Source organism: Amphiura filiformis, chromosome 7, assembly GCF_039555335.1.
Source record: "Amphiura filiformis chromosome 7, Afil_fr2py, whole genome shotgun sequence".
Lineage (NCBI taxonomy): Eukaryota > Metazoa > Echinodermata > Ophiuroidea > Amphilepidida > Amphiuridae > Amphiura > Amphiura filiformis.
The window spans coordinates 37,919,091-37,939,821 of record NC_092634.1 but is presented as its reverse complement, the minus strand read 5'-3'; the positions used below and the strand labels follow the sequence as shown (position 1 = coordinate 37,939,821).

At 34.0% G+C, this 20,731-nt stretch overlaps 1 protein-coding gene across 1 annotated transcript in view; it reads right to left on the bottom strand.

The window, feature by feature from the left end:
- Positions 1-15,243, bottom strand: part of LOC140157118 (uncharacterized) — a 97,086-nt gene extending 81,843 nt beyond the window's left edge. Inside the window, exons 1-3 of the mRNA XM_072180193.1 lie at positions 14,997-15,243; positions 14,653-14,730; positions 11,264-11,448 (exon numbers count right to left, since the gene is read on the bottom strand). Of these exons, the coding sequence (XP_072036294.1) occupies positions 11,264-11,448; positions 14,653-14,730; positions 14,997-15,025 (292 nt within the window). The 5' untranslated portion in view covers positions 15,026-15,243. The remainder of the gene's footprint in view (positions 1-11,263; positions 11,449-14,652; positions 14,731-14,996) is intronic.
- Between the last annotated feature and the right edge of the window lie 5,488 nt (positions 15,244-20,731).

Sequence of the window (20,731 nt, the reverse complement as noted above, 5' to 3'; positions counted from 1 at the left end):
GCAATTACTTCCAATCAAACCATAATATACTTACGCGTATTGCCATCTTCTAAATTGGCGCGAATCAATATCTATGTCCGATGATATATGAAACTCCATTATTGCTCATATTTTCCTGACGTATGATATCCAAAATAGAATTCATCATAAGCAATCTAAGTGAGATTGAATTTTGTATTTCCCATAGTGGTATTATCTGGCAGAGTAACTCCAAAAAGTTTAACATATTTATAAGAATCAAGCGCTCCAACATGTAGTACTAGTAGCAGCGACTGCGAAAGTACTTCATGCAAGTTGCAAGTACACATGGTAAACAGTTCCCGAGTTATTGTCAATGTAATTCCGAGTTGCAAAGCAACAGAAATCAAACAGAGTATTATTCTATGTGCACTCTGGTGAAGATAAAACTCTCAAATGCTGCATGCACCAGTATTCCTACTCTTTTTAACAGTAATTTACTTTGGTGCTTGTGACGATGCATTTATATAAGGGCCATTTTCATTACCAAATGCCGGAAAAACACATGAGGAGGTATTTTATTATATGCTATGATCGTGAGTTCGTGATCATTTTCTACTTTCTAGTTCTGTAACACCTTTTTTTTCGCAGAAAGACTTGACGCAGGACGATATGGGTAAGGTCCGAGCATGTGTAAGCACGGACACGATCGGCGATCATAGTCGGTACTCTACGACTCCCATCCGGGATAAGCGTGTAATTCAACGGAAAACATTGCGGAGACAAATTATAATAGAAGAATAAAGGAGGATGTTAGAAGCAAGAAAAAAGTCTTTATTGCCAATGTAGTCTTCCTACGTGAGGCTCGATCATCAATTAGTCATGCATTGAATTGTTTGAACGAAGCTATTTCATAATGAGACGTTTCCATGCATATTTTAAGCGAGTTTTAGACTATAGGTATCGCCTCCGTTTTTTAATACGGTCATTGTATTCAACACTGGGCCTCAAAACAACTAAATAATTGTGTTTTCGATTACCCATGTGGCTTAAAGCAAATTTATTTATTTAAGTTAATAAAACATAATGGTACTCTAATGGGTATAAGTTGGAATATTTTGATTATCTATTTCTAATCCCATGAAATCTTCTTCCTTAGAATTTTCCTGACTATGTTTTACCTTTAACAATTATGGTGAATAGATTATTCATGCGACTTACTTAGCAAAGAGTCCAATATATTTATTTAAATTAATTAAATAAACTAAAGATTCCATTGATTAGATTATTTCTTATTTAAATCCGCGTTTATGTATCATTTTCCACCATATTCGTCAATCAAGTAAATATAAAATGCGTGTTAATCAATTTTAATCAAAAATATATATTCCACCAGTTTTTGCACCAGTTTAAACGCGTATTAATACTTATGAAAGCAAGCGCATGATAAAATTCATGGAAAATATGGAAAGTAGTTCTGAATCAAAATTGTTCACGTACCGGGCTGTTGAGAACGTCTCTTTCCCATGTTTTGTGCCATGTTACTTCGGTTCATGTTTCCCCGATGATACCCCATCTGATCAGCGGTCATATCATCCTGAGGTCCCCAAACTGTAATTGGGTTATTTAAATCATAAAAATTTGGCTTCAATGTAAAAATGTTACGAGAATAATTTTTTTGAGAATTAATATTGGGCATGCATTGGAATGATCAAAATCATTAGCTTCAGTATAATGGATATATAATAATAGCATGCACAGAATTATATCAAACATGATATGTTTGGGTGGTATTTTAGTTGCTTTTGAGGCATGGCACAAAATTAGTATGATCAATTCACATGATTCACCTAAAGATTTTGCTTCCTTTAGTAATGTGATTTATGTTTTTAGATCATCGCTTTATTATTTTACCAAATTATTTAAGTATTTATCATGCACAGTACGTTTTTGATACAATAACAATAATAGTGATGATAATGGTGGTGATGATGATGACAATGGTGATGATGATAATAATCAACAATAATAATAATAATAATAATAATAATAATAATAATAATAGTAACACTAATAATAATAATAATAATAATAACACTAATACTACTACTAATAATAATAATCACTATAACAAGAACTGTCTTTAAAAAAGACAACTCCACAGATGAAGTTTCATAATAATTTTGCATTGATAATTAGAGCCCCTGGAATACCGATAATTTGTTTTGTGTGTAAAATAATTAACCAGGGTGGAAAACAATTTCATTTTTGTAACGCTATATGCAATCCCATATTATACGAATTGGAGTCGCGACCACGGTGCCCTCGTCACCTGTCGGTCTTATTTTGAGTACATGCCTTTTTGCGCTTCGTCATGCCGTATGATTACTAATTTTTTATCAGTGACATTCATATTGTGCTTTAACAATAGTTATCTAAAGCACTTTTAGAACTTCCAGAACAATAGATACATATTGACCGTTCAATTTCACGAGCAATGTACAAAATAAAATTTAAGTCATTAAAAGGTATTTAAAATGAACTTGGCCAGAGCTCACAAAGGTTGGTATAAAGTGGCTTGTAAAATAGGCTAATGAAGATGATATCGATGTGGTCTTCAAACAAGAGTTTCCTTTGTGCTGATTTAATTTCTAGTCAAATATTGAATAACTATTGCATCTATTGTTCATGGACAATCAATGGACAATGCGTTTTGTTACATTTTTTGACAATGAAGGTAGATGTCAAATGCCCATTGTCAGGTTTCTAGTTAAGGCTTATGACCAAACCTCATATCATCAACCATTCTATTGTTAATAATAAATCCAAAATCATAACCCTGCTGCTTGGTGGTAGTGATATTTGATTACCAAATAATGTCATATGGATGCCAGAATAAGATCGCTGCATTGCTAAAGGGGTTTCCCGACTATAACGGATCGAAACCATCTAGTTCGTTTTACCAACGCTGCCAAATGGCCATCAATTATTAAAGATATAGATAGGTCTATAATATCCCCCACACCTTTTAGATATTTAACAGTTTTGGACAGAGTGATGAGTTGGTCACTTAGATAACAGAGCATTTAAGGCGTGTGGTCATCATGCATTAGGACACTGTCGGCTGAAAATTTTCCTAAGGCCAATGAAATTCGATCGCCTTAATACCATTGGTCCGAACTTGACCAATCCGTTTGCTTTTAACAGCATCGATCATCCTCGTTCGCGGCGATGCCTTTCAAGTTCATTTTAACGTGTATTAAAAAGCAACAAGTGTAAAAGATATAGCAAAGATTTTTGTTTGCAAGTCTGCACATGTAATATTACACAGGTTTTGTCACTTTGCCCAGTAAAAAAATGGTAAATCACCGCCTATTCGCTACTACTGTCAAAAAATTTCTTGTGTGCGGCTGCTTTGCGATATCAGGCGTCTAATACACGGTCCGCAAACGTGTTGCGTGTACTAAGTAGAAGCTTATGTCTTAACTTATGCAATCATGGTGGAATCAATAGTTAGAAAAACTCTAAATTACGGAAAATAAAAGCTTTGGAAAATAATATATATGGACAAAGATAGGTCAAGTGTAAAGGAGAAGCTATATTATGATATACCACCAGCAGCACCTGCAATAACGTTCAACTATTTTCTTAATCACTTTTGTTGTTTCATTTCTTCCACAACGGGAACTTGATCTCAAAGTCTATTTCAGTGTTACTAATTGTATCATATAATAACGGTTTCACTGGTTTCACACCCCTAGTGAGATATATGGTGTAGGGTGGTAATAGTTTTAAGCACATTATGATATTAAGGTGTTTCGAATGTCCTGTTTGTGATCTGACATTTCACACCTGTGAATTTAACATTTGATAAATGTGCAGGTGGGTTTTGTTATTAAGGTGTACTTAACAAGGTCTCCTATCTTCTGACAGCCTGGAATTTCAAATCAATACACGTGGTTTAGAGTTATGATATTAAATTGGTTACTTTTCGACATGTATTATGTAGGCCTATTGTTCTTAAATATTCCTATTAAAAACCTACAGTAGTATGGAAAGGATGGAATGAAATCTACTCAATAGACAATATTAATCTATAAAATAATTTGTTTACAAGATTCATATTCCTTAGCTTAAATCAGATCAATTATAATACCGCAACGAATCAATTATTTAATTTTAGAACAAGATAAAAAAATCTCTTAAGTCCTACTATTACATAAATAGATTATCCTATGCAACAGTTAATAATAATTAATATCACTTAAGTGCCGCTTTTTTCACGCGATATATGTAACACCCACCTTTACGTAGTAGATTCTTCAGTAAAACCAAAGGAAGTTGTTAAGCACTAATACTTAACAGCAACAAGGAATGGTTTCCGTGCGCAATATGGGTCAAAGGAATTATTTCAATTCTGTCAAAGGGATATATTTCAACACCTATCTACACACATCCGATGTTCCAGTCCATCTGTTTCCTAATCTATGAGTTAATCCCGAATAATTGTCATCATTTAACACCGATCTTTTAATTAAGGAAGCGACAATTTCCCAACCTACAGTTTATATAGTTATTTTCTCCCACATTTAAAGTAGGACCAATGTTTGGTAATATGATATCTTCACTTAATGCAGTATCCTCAACAGATGTTTCAGTCGCCTTTACGCACTTACAATACATTATAATGTAGCACATTGACCACTGTATAAGAGATATTATCTTAATGGTAGTCTCTTTATCCATCCACAGAAGACTCACAGATACTGTGCTTTATCAATGCTGTAACAATCCAACCTACTACACTTTCTCTCAAAGTTGGGTAATATGATATCTTCACTTAATGTGTAATGTGTCCGCAACAGACGTTTCGCCTTGGAATTATGGAAGTATAAGAAGTAATTCCCTGGTCCAAACTACATTTAGTACCGTAAAGCGTGTTTTGGAGCATTGTGTAAGAGATATTACCTTAAATAGTCTCTTTAACATGTTTATCAATACTATAAGAATCCCACTTGTGAGAATAGGAAATTGATATTTTCCCGCGGCATCTTTAGTGATGACCATGATGACAGAGACCGAACTCAGGTGTAAAGGTGATTCAATTAAAAGGATTAACAGATACTTTGATTGACCTGTCGTAATTGTTGCATAATCGACAACATATTCTTTATGATGTTCGTCTAAGGCCTATTCATTTAATTTGATGACCTATTATACTATATATTAATTATGTTAGGTTTTGATTATTGTCATGTCTTTCTGAGAAATTCCCGTGTTAAATGTATTGCTGCAAATGTCAAAAAGTAAACATTACAAAAACAAAGCAGTGTTATTATCATTTCTATATGATTGAATAAATATGTTCTGTTTTTGTTCGATAAAAAACAATAGAAGCATGAACTAAAACAACCCATGAACTTTAAGTGTTTAATTTGCAAATATATATATACAAATAAGAACAAAGTTACTCGGCAAAAGAAAAAAAGAGAGTGTGGAACGGTATTCATCAGAATTATTCATATATTTGTATCTCACTAACTTACCCAGGTAACAGACCTTTGACAGTGGCATGTTTTAGAAATGTTTAATATCCTCATTCAAAACTTTGGCCTGGATTTTAACTTGATTCTGTAGAAGTGAAGGTTATATTATAGTTCTATGTTCTCCCCGCTGCCCCAGATAATTAAAAGACCTAATAAAGCAATCAATTATTCATTGAACATTATATCCCAAAATGAAGTGTTTTCCTAAGAGCGATGTAAAACACCATATTTAAACACATACCAAGGTATTATGTAAAAAACGTATTGTTGACCATGTTTATAGGAACAACATTCAAATGACTTCTAATAGTATGCACAACCTTCTAGTTGGGTAATTGTAGCCGTATACTAAACAAATGTTAACCAAGGTTTACCTGAGGAACAACGCGGTTGAAGGTTGAGTCCAGACTTCTAAAACTGGAACTCTCTCAGAGATGAAACGGTCCGAAACAATGGGCGGTGGAACTGGGGACAAGGACAATGCTTTTTGGGTTTACCAAAGGAGCGCCGTACTCTGATCTGATGATCAGGAGAAATATATACCATGTTCGTCTCAGACGGAGGGCAATATGCAATAATCGTGAATTGAGAGTATTTAGCCATCTTCAAATGCAAAAGGTATCTCATCAAGTTCCTTTCACAAGTAACATACTTTTTACAAGGTATTTTGCTACTTAACATGCTTAAAAGACAATGGCTTGTAATACACTCAATTTATTGAATAACTTAATGCTGCAAACTGCAAAAACATTCTTGTAATTAACTTGAGACAACTTGCTCGCAGAAGTACAAGTGCATAGAAAAGGTTAAGAGTTAGCCTTGTTGGAAGGGTAGTGATTGCAGGATACCATGTTAAACAAAGGTTAACCATCAGGGTGCGTATATGAACACCAGACATAGAGACTGCCAAGCAAGGTTGTTCCACTAATGGCTTGCTTGTATATTTGTGCGTTTTGGTTTTTAGCAGACACTCTCCTTCACATCTTGGGTAATATATTTGTGAGTTTTAAAGACCCTAAATATCTAAATGAGGTTTAAGTGGAATTTTGAAATGTCAACTCAATCCAATCCAATCCAATCTAACTGATTTTAAGATTAACTTGGGAAAGCCACAAAGGACAATTTCTATACGCCCTCTGAAGTCTGCTGAATGAATTCATGCAACTGTGCAACAAACTAAGTTTTGTGCCATAACTTGTACGATATTAAATCATTATAATGTGTGGTGCTAAAGTGAGCTTCACCAATGATTTAAAATTATATGCTTCATAGGAGATTTCAAACAAGACACCCCATACGAAGATGTCCTTGTTCTGAGGCAATGTTAACATTATAAACATGCAAACAAACAAAACTTGTCGATACTACGCATCATAGCTTACATGATGTAGCTCGTTGGTAAGACCAAAATGGCGGACATGCACATGTCAAAATTATATGTTTAAGGGGTGCGTTAAGGGTGACAGTAACTAAAACATTATTCTCCAAGTCGGATTATACCAAAACTTCAAACATTGCATTAACATCACTAGTCAACATTAATGCTTGTGTCACACTGGTCATATTCAAAAGGGTATCACTATATCACACCTGAAGTGTTGCAAAGACCTCGATCCATTATCACTACACCACATCACAGGCTATTTGCCAGTCGACACCTTGCTATTGTCCACCGTGTTAAGCTTTAATAGTATCTCAAAAGGAAGATCTAAATTCAATTACATTTATCGGCCCTTCACATACCAAAGATCGAATCGAGCAGAAAAGATGGCAAATACTCACATGAATAGAGCTGATCGTTGAGCTCATAATACCATGCAACTATTGGTGGATTAACCTTTTACGCGCGCAATTTTACGCAGACGATTTTATCAACAGATGAAATAATTTCTACAAAAAAGTTGATATTATTGATATTTTTATGACCACGTGTTTGGAGATGAGTTATATTGGGTAACCCGGGATACCTCTTACAGTTGCACAATTTCAAGAAGCATTTTATTTTAGTAATCTGCAAGAGCATAATAACTTTTAAGAATGAGAAGGATGAAGGATGAAGATTGCTCTTCTGATCTGTGGTCAGGTGAAGTGGTGTATGCACACGTGGTGTTTGCCAATACACTCTTACTTCAGAATGCCTTTCATTCATGAAAACATCCCGATGACCAGGTGTGTTTCTTTTCTCTTTTCTTTTCAATAGAGGTATTTTATTTTATTTCATTCTTATACATGCTTAAAAAGACAGATGTGAATAAAATGAGCAGCTATAGGTGATGATAATGATAACAATCAAAATGTCTGACACTTTTTGTGATATTTTTACTTATAACTGATAATCATAGCGGCGTATATTTGAGCTTATTTTAGTTGGTGAATGGAGAGGTTATTGTTGACAAATGTAATGTGAAACTATCAAAAGCTACTTGTAATTTTATTATCCATATTAAGTATTCAAAATTATCCAATTTATTGAAAAGAAGTAGGACAACCTATCAACCTATCAATGTTTTGATCATCTGACAGCCGATATCGATACTATTGTTTACAGTGTGAATTATGAATGAGAAATACTAATGTCAATTTTACATATCTACATGCTAATTTCAGTCATGGGTGGTCATGAATTGAATCCGCACCCAATGGTTAATAGCCATGATAGCAACCCTTTATTAATATTTAGGTTGTTCCCTGCTCAGTATAACTATAAAAGTATAAGCGCGTTCAGAGTCTTGTTTTTCTCTCTGAAGTTGTTACTCTCAACAAACATAATAAAGAACGATCAAACTTGTACCGGTATATCTCCCTCCTTAACCATGATTACCGTCCGTACCTTCCATCCAGACCAAGCGGTCTGCCTTTCAGGTTTCCCGTCCTTTTCCCCCTTATTTATACTCTTATTTTTGTCTTTTATTTCGCTTTTCTCAGGACATTTGTCACGATTTAACGTGTTGGAAAAGTTCAGATGTAACTATATAAATTTGTCTCGATTTGAGATACAAATAAAGAACATAATAAGAAACTATGTGCTGTTTTTGACCATGGTTTCAAAAATATACATTAGTGTGTCAAATTACAGCTTGCAATATGTTGGTGGAATTGAAAAGGGCATATCGCGTTTTACATCATTTATACAATAAACTACTATTTCTTTGCACTGTGTTATATTTCCAGTTATCATCTATTTTGTCAACGTTTCTTTAATCAATAACCCCTCTCATTTCTCATATATTTTGGTCCAGGTGGTGTGTTGTAGACTTTAAAGTTTGGCATTGGGTACTCATCTTTAATAAGATCTGTAAGTATTTACCCACTCCAACAAGAAACTGAAGCCCTTATTTCGACCAGTGGTATAACCAATTGGCAAATACGGTTGAGAGGCTAGACAAACCGATTAGACCACTTCATTCAAAGACTTCACCTACAACATTTGAATGACTCTATAATGATATATGTAAGCAAATTTTCACATTAAACATGCTTTAAATGACATGTAGAGGCCTTTACATGCATGATGTAGACTTTGTCTTATACAGTTATACAATTCTTCAAATTGCCATATTTGTTTTTTATTAGTTGGTTTAGGGCCTAATATTTTTGAATGTGTCATTGAAAATGTTGAAATTATGAATTTTATTTATCTCAGCTATGTCCAAGAAGAAAAGATGTTGATAATTTTGCTTACTTGTACTTGATTATGTTTACCTTGTACCTTAGTGCTTCAACTTCACTTTCTCATAAAAAAAAAAGTGTTGATATTATTAGTTTTGTATCGTAAATGCAACATACAGATATACGGTTTGTCCCTAATAATCATTTGGTAACACTTTATGTACGCTTAACTTAAAGGCACATGTAAACAGTCGCAAATACTGATGTAGCCTTTTTAGGAGAGAATATATGCAGGTATATCAGAAAAGCCATGACAATTATTATAAATGGACTGCAAGTACAAGAAGCACTTCCTCTAATGAAAATTTCATTTAAAAAAGATGACTAATGTCAACAGGGCAATCCTAACCAGCTAACCTAGTTAATGTATAACAAGATGAGCAACGTTTACCTATTTACAATAATCAAGAGAGCCTAATGGACTGCCAACTACTACGATTACAAATAGTACCATACTTGCATTAATTAAGTTGCGTGCTACACAATAAACGCTAAAAATTATAAACGTTGTTTGCACTATCACTTAAGTTTATCTAAATATGTTAACTTCTGTCATCTTATGATATATATAAGAGGCCACTCAGGTCAGTAGAGGTGAACAGCTATAATATGACTCTTAATTTGCATGTTGCCTAAATAGAATGAGAGAGTCATTTACTATATGGTTATCAGAGTCCTGTATACTGTCTTACCCAAAAAACACATCCAAAAAGAAAGTATGCCCATTACGGTATCATTCTTTCCAACTTTTTCCGCTGAGTGAATTATCCTCTGCCTACTTATATTTTTCTTTATACCAATTTTTATATTAAACAGACTGTAATTTAAAAATTAAAAACCAAGCTGCTATGTTTTTAAACCATTTAAAAATATTATTTTGTGCCTTCAAATATAATTAGTGTAATTTTTCCAACAAAAACGTGTGATAAAAGGAGAAAGAGTGTGCCCATTCAGTTTATACATGACATGTTGGATGGGAAGGAATTAAAATAAGGCTCAAAGCAATTAAAAATCTTTAACAACGATTACGTTGTCTTTTAATTTAATATGTGTGATCTGTGCCAAATTGTCAAGAGTTTACTATGTCAGTTTAATTGAATTATCATAAAACATAATATTATTAATTAACAAAATGTATAAGCCCAATACTATAGCCACCAAGTGAACTTTGCAAGTGCAATACAATGTTTACCTAATTGCACACAATTAATATTTGATGTTCAGAATTAAATAGAGCAACATAATAATTCTCCTCCCAAAAAAGTTCTTAAACTCAGAAAAGGTCTGTTTAATTACCCTTGAAACGGCCTGACTTAGCTTAAGGCTACGTTAATGTTCAAGCTGCTTAATAAAGTTAAACAATACCAGGTTCATGTACTACCAAAGGCCAAGTGGACAAAAAATCCGTTTTGATCACGTACAATATTAACTACTGTATGAAATCTCAAAATAGAACACTACATTGGATGTGTTAATTCTCAAATAGTCCTTTGTGTAAAGGCGTCTATTTACATAAAATATTGTATGTAACAGTACAATTATAATCATTAAATAAGTACCTTTACTTATAAGAGAGGTGACAACTGCATGTGGTACGGTGGTAAGCTTAACTTTAACTTAATGCGCCATTTTGAATGGTTTTGTAAATATGCAGAATTCTGTGCAGTCTGTATGTACATGCATGAGGATGCAGCTATCCATACCATGCATGTTAATAATGTTAATATTGCACATCATTCCTTTCGTCTGATGTGGGATTCGATGGTAATGCAATAGATAGGAAAAAGTTCATGTAACTTTGTGTCAAATTCAAAGGCATAACACCTATGATAATTAGGCCCAGTATAGCCACTGGTAGCCTGTTTTAAAAGTATTATATCAATGTATACTAAGAAGAATTCTCACTTCTTTTCAAATAAATACAATTTAAAAACTTCCAAACTGCAAGCACGTTTTAACATGTAGATGCACCATAAACTCAGTAAAAGCTTAGCCTATATAATAACTTATAATGTTGTATCTACGTGTCTCAGGTTTTACCTTTAAATACTTGATCAAAAACACCAAATTTTAAGAAGTATAAAACTCACCCTCTGGAAACAGGGCTCTCATCTTAAGGTAACTGGTGGATAAGCGAATTATAGACGCTTTGTCTAACTGGGTTGTTATGGCGGACGGCAACGGTAGAAGTTTAGCAAGCTCAAAGAACTCGGCATTTTCCTTTTCCCGACGTGTCCTGGCTGCGTTTTTAGATTTTTCCTTCATGACGTCAACTCTACAGAGGAAAAGAAATTTCAGAGGTCAGTTGTGTGAATTTAGAAGATCTATTTCATAATAAAAGGACTTTTTACTCCACCGTACCATTAAACCATCATGGAATGGGAGGACTTCTGATTCTGATGGCGGACATGTTAATGTATGTGAACATTTCCATTAATAATCGACGAATTAGTGAAAGAAAGCCCCATCAGCAATAGCTGCCAGGAGGCGTATTTTAAGATGTGTACAATACAGAATGCAGAAATTGTCAAATATCTATAAAGGCAGCTAGCTATATAGCAGATACCCTTCTTTCTCCATAACCCCTCGTAATGTACTTGGGACTACTTTCATATGAACTTGTAAATGATTTCATTCAAGTAATATGATATCAACAATGACTTTCCAACCAAGTTCATAATTTAATGTTAACAAGGTAACACGGTGACAAGTTCATAAATACTGTTTATAAATAAACATGTAGCAAAACTGTCTGTCGTTTCAACATAAACTGAAATGTGTAAGTCAAAGATCAAAACAATTTTCCTTATACTTATAGACAGCTCGAGGTGCATATTTGCAATATTTTAAAAACTATAATGTGTAATCTTTTTACACCAGCTTGTTAATCATTGTTACTTAAATGTGAAATACATAATGAGCTATGATCTGGTTAAATATGTACAATCATTACATTTATTGTACATCATTGTTTTAGGCATCTCTAATCAATTGTTATCTAGTGAAATCAAATAATTATCACAAGAACAATGATCTTGAATAAACAATAGATACTCAGAAATACAATAGTCATAATGAGACAATTGGTTTAAATAATTGTCCAATTTAGATGATACATGTACCTGTTAGTTACATTAACAACAAAAATACCACCAATCCCAGGTCACTGGACACATGTAAACACAGTCTACCACACAATGTAACAAAATCTTATCAACTATCATCAAATAATATCATCAAATATCCATGATCAGATGATGGAAAATGGTAACTTAAGATGAGACAAGTTGGTCACGCACAAATATCCAGTCCAGTGTAGTCAGTCAGCAGCAACGTGTGGCCTTTATCGCCTCCTAAACTCGAGTTCTGACGCCCGATGAAAAAGTCTAATTCAATTTTGCATTCGATGAATCTGAATAGTATATCTGTTGAACTATAGCGGTAGAAGTGAACAGGTTTATTGTGTTTGAGGTGTTGTTACCAACACTCAGCCGTTTACCCATATGCAATCTTACTAGAGTGTTGAAGACTGTAAGAGATCTATATTTATCGTCACTGATCATGAGGTCCATATATATACAACGTCTGTACTGAACTGTATGGCTGAAGTGCTCTACCATGTCTACCGAAAACATGTTGTGGTAATGATATAGCATTTTAACATGGCTGAACCCCGGTGTTGTGAACTGAATACCGTCCTAAATGTCCTTTATTTTTTGGTAAATATGGATGATCGAACTAGAAAAACACACACAAAAATATGTTCCCACATTCGGGTCCAAGTTCATCATGCAAGAATTGATCAACACATTAGGTATTTAGTTGCAGTGTTACATAGACGTCCTTGATTTAAAAGTTTGAAGAAAAAAACGAGTTTCAATTTGAGCATGGGTGACGGAACGATCGTCTGGTGTGTCTGTTCTTATATATAGCTTATTTTTGTCGCCTTTTAACAATAAACCCCCAAAATTCACCGGGTGCAACAGCGGATGTAATGTTATTTAGGACATTCAAAATACCGTGATTATAATTGACCTGCTTTAATACGTGATGCGTTGGTTAAGGCGAAAGAGTATCTCTCTTTTAACAGTGTTTTGTCCCAATGTAGTATTCTTAAACGATCGCTATCGATAAAGATAACAAGAAATTTTGGTATTCAAAATTGTATATTGTCTTTAATGTCACCCTAGTAAAAGAAATCACTTACTGTATGGTAATATGTGGTTTTGGTAACCGACTATTATTAGTGGCAGCAGACACAGTAATCTATTTCAATAGCAGAATCGATGTTTAAATCAAATTGGTACATATGATGAATCCGTGATCAATTAATGATCATGTTTATCGGTCATGCAACAGAGTTCTTGGATAGATAGTAGATTCCCATAAGAAATAGTTGCTCACTTAATGTTTGTTTTCAATCACCTTTCGCCTCCGAGTCCGATCCTATAAACACAGTTACTTCAAAGCGTAGTATAAGTGGATTGTATTTATCAAGTCTTTTCTCATCATCCGACGTGAGAGTGATGCCTCTATACTTGCTGTTCACTTCTCATTTCCAAGTCTCATCATCTATAAGAGTTCAATCCTTTAGAGAGTCCATGCAATACATCCTCCTTAACAAATTTGTCAACGATGCTTCCTCGATGCTCAATACAATACTACTAGAGGGATAAAATGCCTGATTATACTGTCGCGGGGTTTTACGGTTCGCAGACGGGATGCAAATAGCACTAAAGCGCGCTCGACACGGTAGAGCCGTATGATGATGAGAGTCAAAAGCTTAGCAGTCCGCATAAGCTGATAACTGCCTCTTGAGTGAAGTGTTCAATGCAATCAACCACTTAATTAATCCGTAACTGAGTATAGTTGAATTATAACAAGATATCTCAAAACAGACATGAAGATCCTTTGAAATTATCCAACAGTTCGATGAATCGAAAGTATAAACCAATCATCTTTTGAAGAAGTGTTGATCGCTTGTTGAAATATCAAATGGATTTACGTCTAAAATATAGGTCAGAGTTGGTTAAGTTTGAAAACTATGCTAGTCGATACTGTCATGTTTATAAGCTCATCTTCAGATAACATAAAGACAATTTCTTAAAGAGGAACCATCTTCTGCATCATAGCATGTCGCGTAAGGTGTTCCAAATTATGTAAGCAGATGCAGTTCGGGTGCTCGTAGTAAGCAGTCAGAAGATTTGAACAACAGTCCTGTTCAGCTGAACCATCTACGGTCTAATTAGTATAAGTCAACAGCAGGAGAAAAAGTTGTAAGCAGTCAAATAGCCAATGCCATTATTTTGAAGACTTCATCAAATACTCGTCTTCTGAAGATAGCAGTATAATGTAAAGACAGCAGTATTATTATAATCATGTAAGAAGACAATTTTTCAGTTGACATCCACAATATAATAAACATGTACATAAATATCCACATGTGCAAAATACACAGATCGTGACATAAGTAACTTACCTTGGTTCTAGTTCTGTAGGCGACTGAACCACTGAGTCCACCGGTGATTTGCTGCTTTCTGATTGTCCGACGACGCACCTTTGGGTACAGAAAATAAACAGTAAACAATCGTCAGTATTTATATGAAGAGAATGAGAAAGGTCGTTGGGGTGTGTACAGCGTGTTGTCCGAACGTGGTCCCTGGCCCAATACTTTGCTCAAGTGTCTTTTTTAGGGCAAGACGAGATAAGCCGACGTTAAAATGAGGATGACTACCCGTTGCATTGAAACAGCACGCATGTAAACGTGTGCAATCGCTCCTCGTTTTAGTTGTGGCGAATTAGAAATAAGTCACGATCTCTTACCGTTGCGTTATCGCACACTTTGTCGACATTCTACACGGGGAGGGCAGGCTTCTCCCCCAACTCGATTTTTTTTTCGTATGTCCCCCAAAATATATGCACGGGCACGAAACTCGCTCACAGAAATCACCCGAGTCTTAAAGTGTGCATCCTCAATCGTTATTTTGCGGGCCGAAGCGATCGGTAAAGTAATAGAAAAAAAGTGGGAGGTGACGGTTATATTATTTTGACACCCGCAACACGGCTCACTGCTAGTTAGATCCCAAGAGTTTGATATTGGGGCTGGGGCCCGTAGACTATAACTATACTGTAAATATACAAAGAAATGGCTATAGTATGACTCTACTTAGATGTCAATCAATCAACCAGTCGTCAATTTAACCATCTACTATTGGTCAACTAACCGATGCGGGCGTGCTTCCGTGTGACTTATCATTTACTTGAGCTTGGAGCTTGGCCCAGCTCAAAATAAAATATCGTCTGCAAAAACTAGCTGTATTACTGACTCCACACACACGCGCATACGCATGACATTGGCATTGGTTCTGCCTTAGTACCATAGTATAACAATACAAAAACTCACGTGTTTTATATAACTTGCCCTTGTTTTGAACCATACTGCCCTGGTAACCAAAGAGAAAAAAGTTTCTTGACTAAAGGCGAATAATATTTTCCAAACAAGGGATGGCTATGCTTCATTAGCTACGGTCAATGTTAATCAAATAGTACCCTGGTGTAAAATCTCAGGAACATTTAAGGGTTCCTTTGATTCTCTTTTGTTATGGTCATTAACTTCAAATTAAAACATTGTCTAAGTGGGTCTGTTGATAAGATTGATGGTGGTAAAATGCATGAAATGAGTGTGAAATTAAAGAGAAGTAATGTGCTATAGAAGAGCTATGGGTGGGATAGAGTATACATGTATATAAAGTTGTAAAAAAAAGGACATTCGGTATTCGGTGGGGAGATATATTATATGAATACAAGAAACATGAGTATTTCATTATAATTATCATGAATATTTCAATAAAAATAAGTTATTAGTTCGTGGCAACATGTGACCGATTTTGAGAGCCAAAAAATAGCAAGTTTAAATCAATTATATTTGAAAAATATATGTTTGATTATTATGTGTTACGGACCAGCCTGTGGACCAGAGATTTTTATTTCCACAAATTTATTTCATTTCTATGGTTTCTTTACCATGACCCTCCAATCTGAAAAATATGTTATTGCTTGAACTTGTTGTTGCTTGAAATCAACTTTTGTATGATATGTATTATGATACTAACAACTCAATAGTATTGAGACAAAAGTCCCTTGCAACCTGTTGTACTGTATTTATTTTCCAGGTTAGCACACATTGCTAGCCCATTCAGGCTCATCCATATCAGCATGCTATATATATAACAATTAGGATTTGTCTCAATTTCGGATTTTTGGCAGGTTCAATGTCAAAAAATAAGAAATAGCCTAAAATGTCCAAAATGCCGAAAATTGGCACACTTAAGTTCACTATTTAGAGCCTATATTTAATACAAATTCCGTAGTATTTGACACCAAATTAGTATGATGTGCAGTACAAAATACGATTCTTCATAGTATTATAATTATAGACATAGACAACTATCTATCCCATATACATCTTACATGTTAATTAATCAAGGAATACACCCTCAGTATCTGCAGGTCTTGGGGGGGGTCATCAACTTTACCAAAAATAGCGTCAAATCAAGGCTTTATTTTTGAATGACATACTTATTTCTCAATGACCCGACCTCAAAGTACAATGTTTGAATTCTCCACAGTAGATAGATGTGTTACATGTCACATTACTCTTACATATATATTGTGAATTCTGACGTAAAAGCATAATTTAGCCCTTTTCCAAACCTGACTTACTCCTATAGCGGCGCGTCACATGGGATGTTGGATGGTTAGCTCTGATGTTATAGAGGGCGGGATGGTCAATACACTGCTCATTCGGCAACATCGTTCTCTGGATCTCATCTTACATGATTGGCGTATCAGATTACTGACGTTTTCAACAAGAAACTTTATTGTGTTGCTAGAACAAATGTTAATTTAGATTGACGTCTGCAAAGTAATATTAGCACTTTCCTCAACAAGTTGTATTATATAATTGTAAAATTAAGGCTCTTTGTATTTCTGGAAAAATATCAAAATGAGAGTCAATGTCGAAAAAAATTTTCTTTTCCTCCAACTGCTTTTTCGTGATTCTTTAAAATTGCTTACAAATAAAATGACTAAATGAGCATTATGTTTGTTTTTCGTATATCATGGGCTTAAATTACAAATGTTAAGCCAATAAAGCATGACTTAACCCTATGAGAACTATACCTGCCGATTGGCCAAAGAGAAGATTTCATTATTAATTGGACCAATCAGCAATATTGTTAGAATAATTTCACGCAAAAAAATTGGGGTGAATTATTTGCAAAGCTCAATTCTGATTGGTGATTTAAGAGAAAATATAATGTAATTGACCAATCAGAGGCGATGTTAGATCGACAGGTAGTGCTCAGGGGGTTACGAATGCTTCTGATAGTTTTGTATACTGACACATAAAGACTTAAGTTAAATAAGTGCTAGTAGTGGTCTTAGTTCTCTAAAATTGTTTGCTATTTTTTTTCTTTCAATTTTATTTCAGTTTGCAGGGAAATCTATTAATTATCTGTTCATTATTGTGGTGATACAGCTGCTATCATATCTTTGAGTGATCGGTTAAAGTCGGCATTGAACAAAAACAATACCTGTATCATATCTTAACATATTAATCCTCGTTTAAGCCCACTTAAGAACGTTGACGGAAGGTGGGATTGAGTGCCTTAAATGTTCTGTATAATGCTGCTGGCATGCTGGCCACAGGCTTCAACATAAAAAGTTTTGAGACAATTATCTTAAGATCAAATGAATCAAAACTAGGCTTGCTTGTACTCATTTTAATGCATTTTTCATTCTGATTCCAAATATGGTCATGAAAATTTACATTTATGAAATTTTTGAATTTTGAATTTTTTTAAAACTTAAACTTGTGAAGAGAGATAAAGTCGGCATTGAACAAAAACAATACCCGTATCATATCTTAACATATTTATCCTCGTTTAAGCCCACTTAAGAATGTTGACGGAAGGTGGGATAATGCCTTAAATGCTCTGCTGCTGGCCACAGGCTTCAACATAAAAAGTTTTGAGTCAATTTCTCAAAATAAGAGTTATCTTAATTAAGAACAACTGAATCTAAGCTTATTTGTATTCATTTTAATGCATTTTTCATGCTGATTCCAAATATGGTCATGAACATTTACAATTCTGAATTTTTTTGATTTAAAAAAATGAAACTTTTCGTCTGTACGGTCGACACCCGAGAGAGTTAACAAAGCCCTGTTCTGCAAAGGTTGCTGCTGGAAACATGTCAAAATGTGTCTTTAATAGTCTTATTTTAAAGAGTGTGAGTTCTAGTAAAAATATAAAGAATACGATTATGTATAAAACAATCATCAGCATTGTTATATATTTTATAACAATAACGATTGTTAGGGCTATATTCAATACCGATATACATCCGTATTTTGTAAATATTTAATTTAAATGAAAAATGAACTTCCATTAATCTGTACATTTTTTTTTTTTACTCTATTGTATATAGTTTCTTGTCGCATTATATTGATGTTGACAAGTTTGTTCAACTTGAAATTCATACAAATAAATAACAATGGTTGGTACAAGCCGCCGACGTAAAAAAGGTGTAACCTTTCTCATTATTATGATTTGAAAAGTGATCATATCATTCGCTTGGTTTTCATGTCAAAAGGGAGTTTTATTAACGCTTGAATTCAATTGGCTATTCCATTTAAAATCTACACAACCCCTGTGGAAGATTTTAGAAATACCTTCCACAGGGGTGTATGAATATCTGATAGACTAGACATGATAGCAATGTTCATTGTCATTATACTTTTTATCATTTTGTGGTCATATTAATGAGAGGAGCGTTTTTACTCATCATCAAAAGTTTCTTGACTTGTTGTTGGTTGCATGTGAACGAGAATGAATTTTAAATGGAATGAACACATTAGGCAGCTCCATTTCAATTTCATACACCCCGTGAGAAAGATTCAACCTGAATCTTCCACTGAGGGAGGGTCGGTTTCAAATAGAGCTGCTAATATGTTCATTCCCTTTGAAATTCATTCTCGCTTTCCACATGGAATGTGGATTTTAAATGGAATAGCCCAATTCACACACAACAAACAACAAGTCAAGAAACTTATGATGATGAGTAAAAATGCTCCTCTCATTAATATGACCACAAAATGATAAAAAAGTATAATGACAATGAACATTTGTATCATGTCTAGTCTATCAGGATATTTTATAAAACGACAATTATCAATATTGTATATTAAGCACGTATTTGAACATTCGTCTTGGCCATTGTTAGGAACAACACTAAATGTTCCATGATTAAACTTTAATAACAATACATTAAATTTTTGTCGACATGTTATTTATTATTATGAAATACATGGATATAATGTTCCAGGTGCATTTTAAAAGTACACTTTATATTGACCTATAGGGGAAAAGTCATTTTCAGTATTAAATCAGTGAAAAGGGGGCGTATTGTTATTTCGTACGTTAAGAAAATATATCATAAAAAACAACACAGAGAAAAAAAAGATTATTTAAGATTCAATGGTTATCCATACAAAATTACATGGTTAGTGCATTTTGTTTTCCCATTACATGTGAAAAGGAGTCCGTTATTCTTCACATTATGATTAAATTAATGTTATTTAACACAAGTTCAAAACCACATAAATATATTAGAGCTTGCATGATCTGTTGTGAAAAATACTAATCAATTCGGATTCAGTGGTCATAGGTATATATTATGCTTAAAGGAACTGTTAGTGATCACAGGGAATGCGTAAAAATATTTTCGCATTTTGTCGGAATAGATTATTTGTTCTGGTTCTGTCTATTATTGTCATTAGGTGTTTTTTTTTGTGTGTGAAAAAATTGAGTAAAACCGAAGAAAACAGCAGTGTTGACAAATATGAAGCTCTATAGCTAGAATAGTGTCCCTTGATAAATGTGGCTATTGTTGCATTTTTATAACAAAAAAAATAACACACTGGTAACAAAGGTTATGTATAGGCCTATTATAGGGGCAAGGAATCCAGTTACTACACTGGAATTTCAGTGACTCAAGACAAGCGGTACGTTATTTATGATAAGGAAAGAGGTACTGCTAGAATGTACCTCATTTTCTTAACATAAATAATGAACCACATGTCTTGAATCACTGAAATTGCAGTAAAGTAATTGGAGTCCTTGCCCCTACAATATACCTTTGTTACCAGTGTGTTGTTGGGTTTTTTTTCAGAAAAATGCAAAATTTATCAGGGGGTATAGTAGGCTACCACCTCAACTTTGAACATTTGATAATTTTTATCATTATATAACACTGACTTCACTATTGATACAGCAGTATATTATAGTGTAAGATAAATAACCTGTTTGGAACATATTTCTACAGTGCACACAGCAATTGAACGTTTTAAACAGGATACATTTTTTGGTTTTAGTAAAATCGTTTTAATAACATTAAATATCGGGTCATACAAAGGTCATGAAAATGTTTTAAAAACTTTTTGTATGAAAACACACTATAACAACATTCTTAAAATGTTGTCAAATTATTATTGTAAA